Below are 12,945 nucleotides of genomic sequence, written 5' to 3' on the forward strand. Positions count from 1 at the left end.
TTAATTCCATATATGAAAGTGACGTCCCCTTGCTCGGAAAAATCGCAGTGCCCGTGGTCGTTCAATCATTTAAATCACTTCTTCGTCATCGCTTAGTATTTCTTCAAACACCTCAAAAGTATCTTCGAGATCCATTCGTTCTTCCATTCGTTGTAAGGTTATGTATTCTTAAACTTCAGTTTAAACGGTAGATGAGTGGCAGTAAAATTATTCTCTAGTTAAACTTAAGATTAAGTTTTATAATACGCGACTAACAGATAAACCGAAGTTCAAACTGAACCCACAGTTTAAACCGGCCCTTAGTCATGGAAATGCTAATGTTCATATCATACTCATTGTAGCTATTTTCAAGTTCTAAGATATTAGACTGCAGTCTTTCGGCACAACCTGCCATTACGACCAACTCTTCGGCATAGGCCAAACTGCTTACTACATTTCCACCTAACTAAATCCCTTCCTACCACTTTATGCCTTTCAGAAGATTCATGTAAACTTTTCATGCATGCATGAATACAGGTAATTCATTAATCATGCATTCATTCACCAGATGGAATATTCTCACCATATCTGCTGGAGTATCGTAGATGTAAGCGGAAAGCATTCAACTCATTAAATCAGTCAATCAATTCATTCAATCATCATGCATTCAGTTATGCAGTGTACTAATATAATCCAATCAGGCAAATCATCCATTAAGTCATTCATTCATAATGTCTATTGCAATCTAAGGATAACATTGTTCAGACTAATGACACAATTAAATACTTGCACTAACACGAATTAATATCGGTAAGATACATGTTGTCTAGACTATATAACAATGTTAACGTCTAGGACAAAAATAAAATAATAAAAATCTTAGAAACTACAGTTTAGAGATCGGGTGTAGGGTGAGCAAGCGTAATAGTAATATTTAAGGTAGTAGTAGCTAAATTAAATGCAACAAAATTCTAGTGTGTCCCTTATTTTTCAAAAATGTATGATAATTTTTTGGGATCACCCCCTAAATACTTTTCATTGGGTCAGATTTACTCAAGAACAAAATTTCATCTCAATAGGCCGATATTAACCCGTGCCGACTTGACCATGAAATTTGAATGTTAGGAATTATAGGTTTTGTAGTTTTAAGACAGTCGAAAAGCTATTGATACATGTTTAATATCTAATTTTATACTACAGTTGAATGTATTTTCACTCTTTAGACTGTGTTATTTGTAATATTCATGTGTATACTATATTTTCAGTGCTTCTTTCTTTCAATCTGGGTACAGTGTACGATGTTCTTGAACACAACACAAATTGATTTTGTTCCTCATCTACAGTCAGTAGTCAATGAAAGTCTTGCATTAATGTAACACCCCTTTCAGCACAGTTATTCAAAGCTTTCGTCTTCATGACTATCCACTGAGCTTCTAAATATGAAATATTGCTCGTCCATGTCGAAGGACATTCTTGAATAAAATCAGTGTCCATCATCAGGCAAGAGAACAGACCTGTGCTTTTGGTTGACACAAAGTTGTGTATTGTTTTCACTGGATAATATTGAATTAGGAGATGTACATTAACGAATTAAACATTTAAAAAATGGTAATCAAAATATAAATAAACTTTGCATATAGTTGTCCATCCATTCTACACAAAGAGGAATATATCTGTTTTCCATGTGTAGATTCTCTCCGACTAAATTTATTACCGTTTTGATTTTGATTTGTACGTCTACTTCATCATCAAAGTGTGATGGTGCAGACAATTCTTCTGATAAATACCACATATGGTGACTAAATTTCTTTAGAGCTGCTTTTGAAATTATGGATTGATTTTAGAACTTTTAAAAAGAGATCTTGATGACGAGCTTTTACAGCCGCACTGCATTGAAACCATGGTTTGACATTAACAGTTACAATAAACAGAGATACATCTCTTAAGGCATTTTCATGTACATTGGATAGTTTTAAATAATAAATAGCTCTTGCCATCCATCGAGCTTGATCCATCGCCCCAGGAGTGCATATTTTTAGTTGTTTTCCCGAGTGCCCACCAAAAAACATTAGAGAGAGCTCTCTGAGTTCACGATAATCACCTCTATATAATTCATTTTCATAAAAGTCTAGCATTTCTTTAATTTACGACTCACTAAAAAACATTTCCACATTATCTTTGCCACTTTGAATATTATCTTAACTAACACTTTCCCATCTTTCCCTAAAATGTTTAAGAAGTGGTATGTCAGGACTGCTTGATAAAACATGAACTTTACATTCAAATACACCTCGTAAAGTAAGTTCATATATGTTCAAGTAAGACACATGCTCCATTAAAACGTACAGTGTTGATGCAGCTGTATCACAGCTTCTAAGTCTTCTATATCCCAATACGCGAATCCATTCCAAACAGCGTTCGCTTGCTATTTACAAGAAGAATTTAAAATTTTGGATGCCCCATGAGCTGCTAAACGTCCCCAAATATAACAAAATTTGGAAGTCTTTCTACTTTTGGGTCCCTGACATTCAAAGCAGGCAACAGTTTCCCATACCAACGGACAGTAAGAATTGCACGTATATTTATTTATTTATTTATTTATTTATTATTTCTGAAAACGGATTTAATTGTTTTATAACGTTCTATTCACTTCTTCTGTCTGATTCGATGAAAAGAAAATTTATTAATAGAGAGTTCTTCGGTATTGTGGCCAAGTGCCTCTGTTGTACCCTGAAGGACGTATACCTAGTCTCTTACACTCAGCTGGCATCTATCCAAAGCAGCCACTAATTTAGGTAAGGTAAGGGTTATACTGCCCGAAGGCAGGTCCGAACCTCCGCAGAGGTGTTCCTGAGCCGGAGTTTACGTGCGGTAGGGTGGCCAGTTCCTTTCCGCTCCTCCATTCCCTTAACCCCCCACCAACAGCGCGTGGCAACCCATCCAACTCCTGACCACGCCCAATGTTGCTTAACTTCGGAGATCTCACGGGATCCGGTGTTTCAACACGGCTACGGCCGTTGGCACTAATTTAGGAGTAATACAATTTTTCGTACCATGCCTTGCAGCATTTAACATTGAAATACAGTACTCTCGGAAGGCTTTCCTAAAAACCACCATCGTTGATTTCATTTGAACTTGAAAGTGCGTTATCTGAATCTTCAGACAATGAAGAAGGAGGTATAGTAAAAGATGTAGATGCTGGACACTGTTTCTTTTCTCTTTTTGTAATTTTCTTTGCCTCGCCTTTTCTTCTTTATCCGCGAGTTTATGGTCTAGTGCTGCAAGGTAGCCTTTACGGCCTGGCTCTCCCTGTCGAAGTAAAAACATCCTATCTTCTTCCAACTTCATCATGTATAGAGCATTCGCATGTGCAATATCAAATAGTTGTCCAAATTATATCTAAACTCCTCTTCACGACGCTTAAACATAGCTTAACATTTTTGCGTTTATTTGTTTGTTTTTTTTTTTTGTTGTTTTTTTTTTTTTTTTTTTTTGCAATTTTCTCCACTCCGCATAAAAGTTCATAAGTTTTTATGAACAATGCTGATTAGCTCTTGTAAGAATTCTTGCTTCCTCCCAAAATATCATGCACTCACGAACCACAAGATTAGCACTTGTACTGACAGTTAATTTTACGTCCCGTATGTTATAAAATAAAACTTCAAGCACTTATCTATTTGATGGTAATTCATATCCAGTTATTTGGGGTTTTAATGTCTCCTATTAAAAACACACGTTCCCTTGCATTACGTAATTAATGTGACATTATGTTAGATTAGCGAGCCGAAAACACTTGTGACACGATGGATAACATTGCACATACTGATAGACTCAGGCCTGACTCAGCGCTGGGTGGCAAGTCCGCACTTGTTCTTCATGCCACTTCGCGCTCAAGTCGGCACGGGTTAAAATGCTCTAATCTAATCATAATTTTGTATAGGCATGTTTTAGAGTCATTCGAAACAAATTGGAGGGTGAGCGTTCAGACATTTCGAAGTCGGAAAATAACGGACATGTAACAAATAATTTGGATTGCAATAAAGATTACTCTCTCCCAAGTTCCTGGCGATCCGGAACTAAAGGATGGGAGTATTCTATTCTAAATCCCTTAATCCCGTAGTCCCTTAGTATGGTGAACATCTTTGCGCTCGGTACTCGGTTCTATGCGTTCTCTAGGTCTACGAAACATAAGTATAACGTAGATTGATGCTTTCGCGGCCCGTGATTGTACACATGGTAATAAGCTTTTGAGTTTTCGCCGAGTCAGAAAACAAGTTTATTACTATGTCTATAAACATAACTGTCTATTCCTTCCGTAGCACTTTTCAATTACCTGGCGCATACTGAAAATCCAATCTTGACAGCCCCTCTGTGGTCTGAAACCACACTGGTTTTCATGAAACTTCCTCTCAACCACTGATCGCACCCTCCCTTCCAAAATACCAGTGAACACCTGGCTTGGTATACTGAGCAATGCAATATCTCGATAGTTGTTGCAATCCTCCCTGTTCCCTTGCTTACAGATAGGTATAATTACTGCTTTTGTCCAATCAGAAGGTACCTTACGAACACCCATGCTAATCTTCTCTATGAAGCCATTTCATCCCTGCCTTCCCACTATATTTCACCACTTCAGGTCTAATTTCATCTATTCCTGCAGGTTAATGACAATGGAGTTTATTTACCATCATTTCCACTTCCTCAAGCGTAATTTCATCATCGTCATTCTCCTCCCCATGAGCTCGGTTGTTTGCGACGTCAACAGAGAAGTCCTTCAACGCTGAGAAGATTTTCAAAATATTCCTTCCACCTGTCCAGTGATTCCCTGTTTTAAGTTCACCTGATTTACCCAAAACATTATTCATTTACTCCCCCCCCCCCCCAAGATTCGTTTTTACTCTCTAGAAAGGTTTTTCTGCAGCTTGACCTAGCCTTTTCTTCCAGGTTATTACCGAAATCTCCCCAAGACTTATCGGATTCAACAATTAGTTTGCTCTGTTTCTTTTATCTATGTACAATTCTTTACTTTCTCTATCATAGGCCTAGATCCGAAATCTCCCCAAGACTTCTTGGATTCAACAATTAGTTTGTTCTGTTTCTTTTATCTATGTACAATTCTTTACTTTCTCTATCATAGGCCTAGATATACTTGGTTCACAACAAATCAGATAATGGTCTGTATAACCAAAAAGTCGCCTGAATATCCCGCATATTCCGAACACATTTCCAGAATTCAAAGTCGGTTATGATCTAGTAGATTTAGTGCCCTTACCCTCCCATACGTAACAGTGAATAGCCTTATGTTTGAACAATGTATTCGTCACTGCTAATCCCATACTAGCACACAAGTCCAGTAAACGCTTCACATTCCTATTAGCTACCATATTTTCGCCACATTTACACATCACCTTCTCACTTCTTTCAGTTCTATTTCAAACTCTCGCATTGAGATCGCCCATTAGCATCATCCTATCCTTGATGTTGACCCCGACTATGATGTCACTCAGTGCTTCATAAAATTTGTCAACTTCATCCTCATCTGCGCCCTCACGTGGTGAACAGACTGAGACAATTCTCGCCCTAATTCATCCAACTGCTAAATTTACCCACATCATTCGCTCATTTACGTGCCTAACAAAAACTATGTTGCGTGCAATAGTATTCCTGATGAACAGTCCTACCCCACACTCTACCCTTCCCCGTCAAAAACCCTTTATATTCTCCTATCTCTTCTTCGCTATCTCCCCTTACCCGAATATGATTAACTCCAAACACATCTTTGCTGACTCAGTCAGTTCTACTTTCTTTCTTTCATAAGCTCCATTCTCCCCATCGAATTCCATTTCGTTCGCTAGTTGTTTCCAAGGAGTCCCTCGCCTGTTAAATGGGAGTGGGACTCCGTTACTCTCATAGGTCCGAGGCTTGCTTAAAATGTTGTGAGCTCAGTAAATTCATGAAGCAGGATGCTACCTTATTTACACATAGTCTCCTCTAACGGGATCGATCTTATGAACTTAGAAATGAGTTATTACAAATATTTGCTACAGAAAAAACTTGCGATTGCTGACCTCATTAGCGAAGAAATTTGGTATTCGAATGTTGCATACCTAGCTGATATTTGTGGACATTTGCATAATCTCAATGCTAGTATGCAGGGAAGGAAAGAGAATATTCTCTAATCAACTTAAATCAACTGACAAGCTGAAAGGGCTCTTAAGAAAACTTCGACTGTGGAAATCAAAAGTTGAAGAAAGTGACCTTGAAATGTTCTGACTTCGGTAAATTCTGTGAAGCAGGAGGCTACCCTACTTACACATAGTCCCAGTGAAGATCTCTCCTCTAACGGATAAGGAATCGTCTGACCATAAGGAGGACCATGATTTAGAATATGTCCCATATGTCCACTCCCATTCCGTACCAACTGGTATCCCGACTCTCAGGACTACGTACTAGGCCACTCAACCGTTGTCCATGGTTCACGAATTAGGACGTGACTAAGGAACTCACATTACGAACCATATTATAATAATAAATGAATTAAATAATAATGATAAAGAGGAGATTGACGTTCTACGAACATATTAAAAGGATGGGATCAGAGAGACTCGCCAACAGGACCCTCACCTTCCAGGAGAACAGGAAGACACAAGTCCCATGGGTAGAATAAGTCCACCGAGATTTAGAAAAATGTGCGATCAAGGCAGAAGATATAACAAACAGAAACATCTTCAGGCAGAGAGTTGCGGAGGTGAAGGACCTAGCTGATGAGAAAACGAGGAAGAATAGAGTATTCTCGGCAGAAGAACGAGCAGGAGCAAGCCAACGGATGAAGGAATACTAGCGAAAGAGGAAGGAGAACGAAATTGAGAAAGCAATGGAAGTTGCGTAATCGCAGCCCATAGTTGGCTGAAACGAAAAGAAGAATTTAACGTCTCAATATCTAACATTTTAAAAGCTCCAGATTACCGAATTTTGTGCCATTTTCAAAAAGAGACGGCAATCCAGGAAGGAGTGAGGCAGGACTGCAGTTTGTACCCTCTCCTTATCAGTGTTTACATAGAACAGGCGATAAAGGACATCAAAGTGGAATTTGGAAAGGGAATCACAACACACGGTGAGAAAATCAAAACCCTGAGATTTTCCGATGATATTGTTATTTTATCTGACTCTGCAGAAGGTATGGAGAAATTGCTGAATGGTTTGGACAGTCTTGGATCAGGAGTATAAGATGAAAATAAATAAGCCCAAAACAAAAGTATTGGAGTGCAGTCGAACAAAGTCAGGTGATGTGGGAAATATATTAGAAAATGAAGTCTTACAGAAAGTAGACGAATATTGTTACTTGTGTAGTAAAAAAAACGACGGCAAAAGCAAGGATGACAAAAATGCAGACTAGCACAAGCAAGGTAGGCCTTTCTTAAGAAAATAAATTTGCTCACTTCGAACAATAGAAATACTCCAATACTTTTGTTTTGGGCTTATTTATTTTCATCTTATACTCCTGATCCAAGAAATAGAAATAGAAATAGAAACAATAGGAATAGAAAGATGTTTTTTAAGACTTTCGTCTGGAGCGTGGCTTTATATGGAAGTGAAAAATGGACGATAACTAACTCAGGGCCAAATCCGTACGTATGGCAGTTCGTACTCGTGACCCCGTTAGCGTGTGTGTGCGTGTGCGTGTGTGAAAAACGGAAAAGAAAGAAAAATTCGTGTGTTAATACTAACCTGTTAGTTTTCGCAGGTATTTATTTACATCTAAAATACGAGCATAATTGTAATAACTATTGCAGAGTTTCGCACGCTGGACGTAGTGTAGACTGAGAGGGTATCGAGCTACGAAAATGCTGAATTACGGACTCGTGGAAGGATTATATAAGACTCATTTCAGGCTATTTTTAAATACTGAAAGGTGTTAATGTATAGATGCCGAAAGAAAATGGAAACCCTGATCTAAATTAATTTTAAGTCCATTACAATTTTGTTTACACTTTCTCCTTTATTTAGACTCTTTTATACATCAAGTTTCACTTCTATAGTTTGTTTCGTCTTCTTCTGACTCAACATTTTTAGTGGTAAAAAAAAAAAACCAGAACTGAACTGAACACAACGATTTAGTGGAAATGGCAAGTCCAATCCACGGAAAGTTTAAGTGAAATAAGTTGTGCTTGTATGGCATGCCATTCAATCTTCACAATTCATTTTTTCGGTGGAAAGTTCGCCCCATGTGATGACAGACAAAAATAGAAAGGAATGCAGTGAGTAATACTGATCAGTAAATGACACACGTTGTCCGACCTTCAAAAGCTGTACCTGGTAGGGTAGGTAGGAATTTCCCGTACAAGTCACTTGTCACCAGAAACGCTGTTAAGCATTAGGGGCCTACAGTGTGTTCTAAAAATTATTATCCCTAAGGCATACCACTCCACCAATCTAAGTACAGAAATAAAATAATGACAAATTTCATGATTTATCCACTATGAAAAAGTCAGATGTCAAGTTTTACGAAATGCGGAGTTATCGAGAATCGAGTTTCTAGGACTCTACTTCTTCTTCTACCGCTCTTCCCCACAGCTTGTAGGGTCGCGGGTGCGAATTGTATCGTACATGTGAATTTGGACCTGTTTTACCACCGGATGCCCTTCCTGCCGCCAACCCTATCTGAAGGGATGTAATTACTGTTGCGTGTTTCTGTGGTGGTTGGTAGTGTGGTGTGTTGTCTGGATATGAAGGGGAAAGTGTTGGGACTAACACAAACACCCAGTCCCCGAGCCAGGAGAATTAATCATACGCGATTAAAATCCCTGATCCGGCCGGAAATCGAACGCGGAACCCTCTGAACCGAAGGCCTCAACGCTAACCATTCAGCCAAAGAGTCGGACTTTCTACGACTCTACTACCACTAGTTAATAAGTACATGCAGTACATATTCAAATAAACAGTATCCTGGCGTTACTAAGAAAATTACAGTATATGTTACGTTCGGATAAAAATCACAATGTCATAACTCCGAAGTATCAGAGATCACGTACACTCAACCGCACAAAAAATTGGCCGGCAAGGAAATATTTAATTTTACACATTTTCATTTTTTTTTGCTAGTGGCTTTTTACGTCGCACCGACACAGATAGGTCTTATGGCGACAATGGGATAGGAAAGGCCTAGGAGTTGGAAGGAAGCGGCCGTGGCCTTAATTAAGGTACAGCCCCAGCATTTGCCTGGTGTGAAAATGGGAAACCACGGAAAACCATCTTCAGGGCTGCCGATAGTGGGATTCGAACCTACTATCTCCCGGACGCAAGCTCACAGCCGCGCGCCTCTACGCGCACGGCCAACTCGCCCAGTTTACACATTTTCAAAACGCGAGGATATTTGCGAACTGTGGATAGCCAGTGGTCGAAGAGATGATACTTGGAATCCTACCACCTGCACAATATGATTATCGTATTTTAAACAAGAGGTAAGTCATCTTCTGCGACGGCCAATTTTTGTGCGGTTAAGTGTACATGTCTCCGCCTCTGTGGTGTAGTGGTTAGCGTGATTAGAGGTACTGGTTATCCTTCCCAGTTGTATTCCCTGACCCAAAGTCTCGCGCTCCAGGACACTGCCCTTAAGGCGGTAGAGTCCGAGAGAAAAGCCAACCCTGGAGGGTAAACAGATTAAGAAGAAAGAAGTGTACATGTACAGAACAAAATGTCATAACTAAAAAATACTATGCACACTCACATTCAAATAAAGAATAAAGCACCGGGCGAATTGGCCGTGCGGTTAGGAGCGCACAGCTGTGAGATAGTGGGTTCGAACCCCACTGTCGGCAGCCCTAAGGATGGTTTTCCGTGTTTTCCCATTTTCACACCAGGCAAATGCTGGGACTGTGCGTTAATTAAGGCCACGACCTCCTCCCACTCCTAGCCCTTTCCTATCTCTTTGTTTCCATAAGACGTGTCTATGTCAATGCGACGTAAAGCAAATTGCATTCGTAAATCAAGACCATTACAGCTTTGTTAGTGATGAGTTTTCTAAGAAATGTCGCTCAGACTTTATCTCCCTCCCCATTTTCCTTCTTCTCCACCCCATTTTTACAAGCCGCCACTGATTCCAATAAACATGCCATCTTGTTTGTTTCCTCATATTTGAACAGTCTCTCCGTTAAGTCATCAGCTCGTAGGCTGGTGGGATCCCCAAATAGCACCAACGAAGATTATGCTCTTATGGGGACATAGCAAAATGTAAGGCGGCACCTAAATGACGTCTGGTCGTATTGCTTGTGCATGGTAACCGAGATCATACGGTTGTTGTTATTATTATTAAGTTATAAATGATTCAGACATCGATGGAAGCTACATTCTGTTCTGGCCTTAATCAAGAGACAGATGAAGAAATACTGTTTCCATCAAGAAATAGGAAAACGTGGAACTGAAATGAAATGGCGTATGGCTTTTAGTGCCGGGAGATCCCAGGACGGGTTCGGCTCGCCAGGTGCAGGTCTTTTGATTTGACATCCTGGATGTCGTGATGAGGATGAAATTATGATGCTGACAACACATACACCCAGCCCCAGTGCCAGAGAAATTAACCAATGATGGTTAAAATTCCCGACCCTACCGGGAATCGAACCCCGGACCCCTGTGACCAAAGGCCAGCACGCTAACCATTTAGCCATGGAGCCGGACTCATGTGGAATTTAAACAGTAGGACTAACGAAATAACTGAAGGTTGCACTAACCTGTTGATCTGTTAATGAAAGGTTTTCCTTCAGCTTGGCAATTACAGCTGTACGTTCTTCATCTTCTAGATGAGCGTAGTCTTTGGCATGGTATATAACATAGTGCCGTCGCACGTTGAATTTCTTGAGAACTTGCAGTGTCTTGTGACATATCAAACACAAGGCCAGTCCATCATTCTCTACAAACATGTACAGCTCTTCCCATTGAGGGTTGAAATAGCTGTAGGGATTGTGAGCTCGTTTTTGCCCGTGTGCGTCCATTTGAATACGTTTAATGCACGGTACTGTATGAAACTCCATTCTGTCTGATCTTCTCCTTTCCTCTCCCCTCCCTGAAGCACTTCGGAAACGCTCGGTGCTGGAATTGCATGCACGCGAACGCGGGAAGCGAGTTGACGTGGCTTGGCCCAACGATCTCACTCGGCTATGTTCGGCTTCAGTCGGCAGTGCTGTATTGCGTTCTCCCGTGCAGCACTCCGTTCTCCTCCGGGCTCACTTCTCTGCTCGCCTTTGGACGTTGAGTGTTTGTGTGAGAAATGCACAGCACAGCGGGAGAATTAAACTTTATTCTGCTTTAGCATTCAGTACTTCATTCCTTTCAGACTACGTCGGCTTATAAATAGTGTTCGCCGTGTCAAAAGTTTCACCGACTAGTTACCTTGGTTCCCACCTTACAATTATCTGTTGGTGTTACTAACAAGTCCAGTTCCGTGGCTGGTAGTAGAGTGCAAGCCATTGGTCTCAGGAATCTCAGATGCGATTCCCGTCCTGACTACGGGATATAATCGCGAATGATTAATTCCGATGGTGTGAGAGTTTGTGTTGTCTCTCTCTCACTCACACACAAATACACACACACCACATTACTCCATTATACTTACACTTAATACCTCACTCGGAAGATCTAACTCTGATGAGCTAATAATAATATTTTTTTTAAACTTATTTGTCTTTAATAGTGACGAAGTTAGGACTCATGGTCCTCTCTTACACTTAACCACGTCATTGTACAGAAAACCCGTAGAGAATATTAAAAATTTAAAAAGAAAATAATTTGTATCATAAATTCAAAGTAAATGCAACATCATAATTCTACCAATATGAACATATCATTCGTCAAACTACTAAATGAAATTTAATGATAAATAAGTTTAAATTAATTTAAAGAAAAATGAACCAAATTATACACACACATCCATACACACCATTCACTCATCGTCACCATAGAGCCTCAGTGGCTCAGGCGGCAGCGCGCCGACCTCTCACCGCTGGGGTTCCGTAGTTCAAATCCCGGTCACTCCATGTGCGATTTGTGCTGGACAAAGCGCAGGTGAGACAGGTTTTTCTCCAGGTATTCCGGTTTTCCCTGTCATGATTCATTCCAGCAACACTCTCCAATATCATTTCATCTCTCAGTCATTAACCATTGCCCTAGAGGAGTGCGACAGGCTTCGGCAGGCGGCACAGTTCTATTGCTATTTGCTTTACGTCGCACCGACACAGATATGTCTTATGGCGACGATGGGATGGGGAAGGCCTAGAAATTAAGGTACAGCCCCAGCATTTGCCTGGTGTGAAAATGGGAAACCACGGAAAACCATCTTCAGGGCTGCCGACAGTTGGGTTCGAACCCATTATCTCCCGATTACTGCATACTGGCCGCACTTAAGCGACTGCAGCTATCGAGCTCGGTGGCACAATTCTTATCCTCCTCCTCATTCCATTCCATTCAAATGACTGGAAACAGGCTGTGGATTTTCATCGTCATCATATGTTCTCGTCTACTGTGTGCAGGTTTTTAAATTTGAAGCCATTTTGATGGTCATCTAGCAGATGGCACAGTAAACCGGATCTCCCTTGGGGGACTAAGGCTTAGTTTTAATTATTTTTGTCTGGTGAAAAGCACATGTGTCTTACATGCGGACATAGTACGACATGAAGTGTCAATGGTGCATTTTTCGCCCTTTTAAAATCATACTACCTCTGCCAGGTATGAATCCATGATCTGTGGATCCAGAAGCCGACACTGTACCACCGATCTACAGCTCTGATGAGCTGCACTCAGACTATGATAGCTTAACAATGATAATGATGATGATTTTTATTTACTTTGCAATCAGCCCATTCGGGCCTTAGTTTGCCAAGACGACGTCTGCCCAGCCAAATGGCCTGCAGATGTTTCAATGCACGTGGCCAGCGTAACGACACCGTCCGTTCTGTTGCTTGGTTTTTATGATCG

At 40.5% G+C, this 12,945-nt stretch overlaps 1 protein-coding gene across 1 annotated transcript in view; it reads right to left on the reverse strand.

Annotated features, from left to right (window-relative positions):
- The window catches only part of LOC136857727 (general transcription factor II-I repeat domain-containing protein 2), a 128,394-nt gene extending 117,388 nt beyond the window's left edge, over positions 1–11,006 (reverse strand). Inside the window, exon 1 of the mRNA XM_067136608.2 lies at positions 10,707–11,006. Coding sequence (XP_066992709.1) covers positions 10,707–11,006 — 300 coding nt within the window. The remainder of the gene's footprint in view (positions 1–10,706) is intronic.
- Positions 11,007–12,945: the final 1,939 nt, after the last annotated feature.

Source organism: Anabrus simplex, chromosome 1 (genome assembly GCF_040414725.1).
Source record: "Anabrus simplex isolate iqAnaSimp1 chromosome 1, ASM4041472v1, whole genome shotgun sequence".
Classification (NCBI taxonomy): domain Eukaryota; kingdom Metazoa; phylum Arthropoda; class Insecta; order Orthoptera; family Tettigoniidae; genus Anabrus; species Anabrus simplex.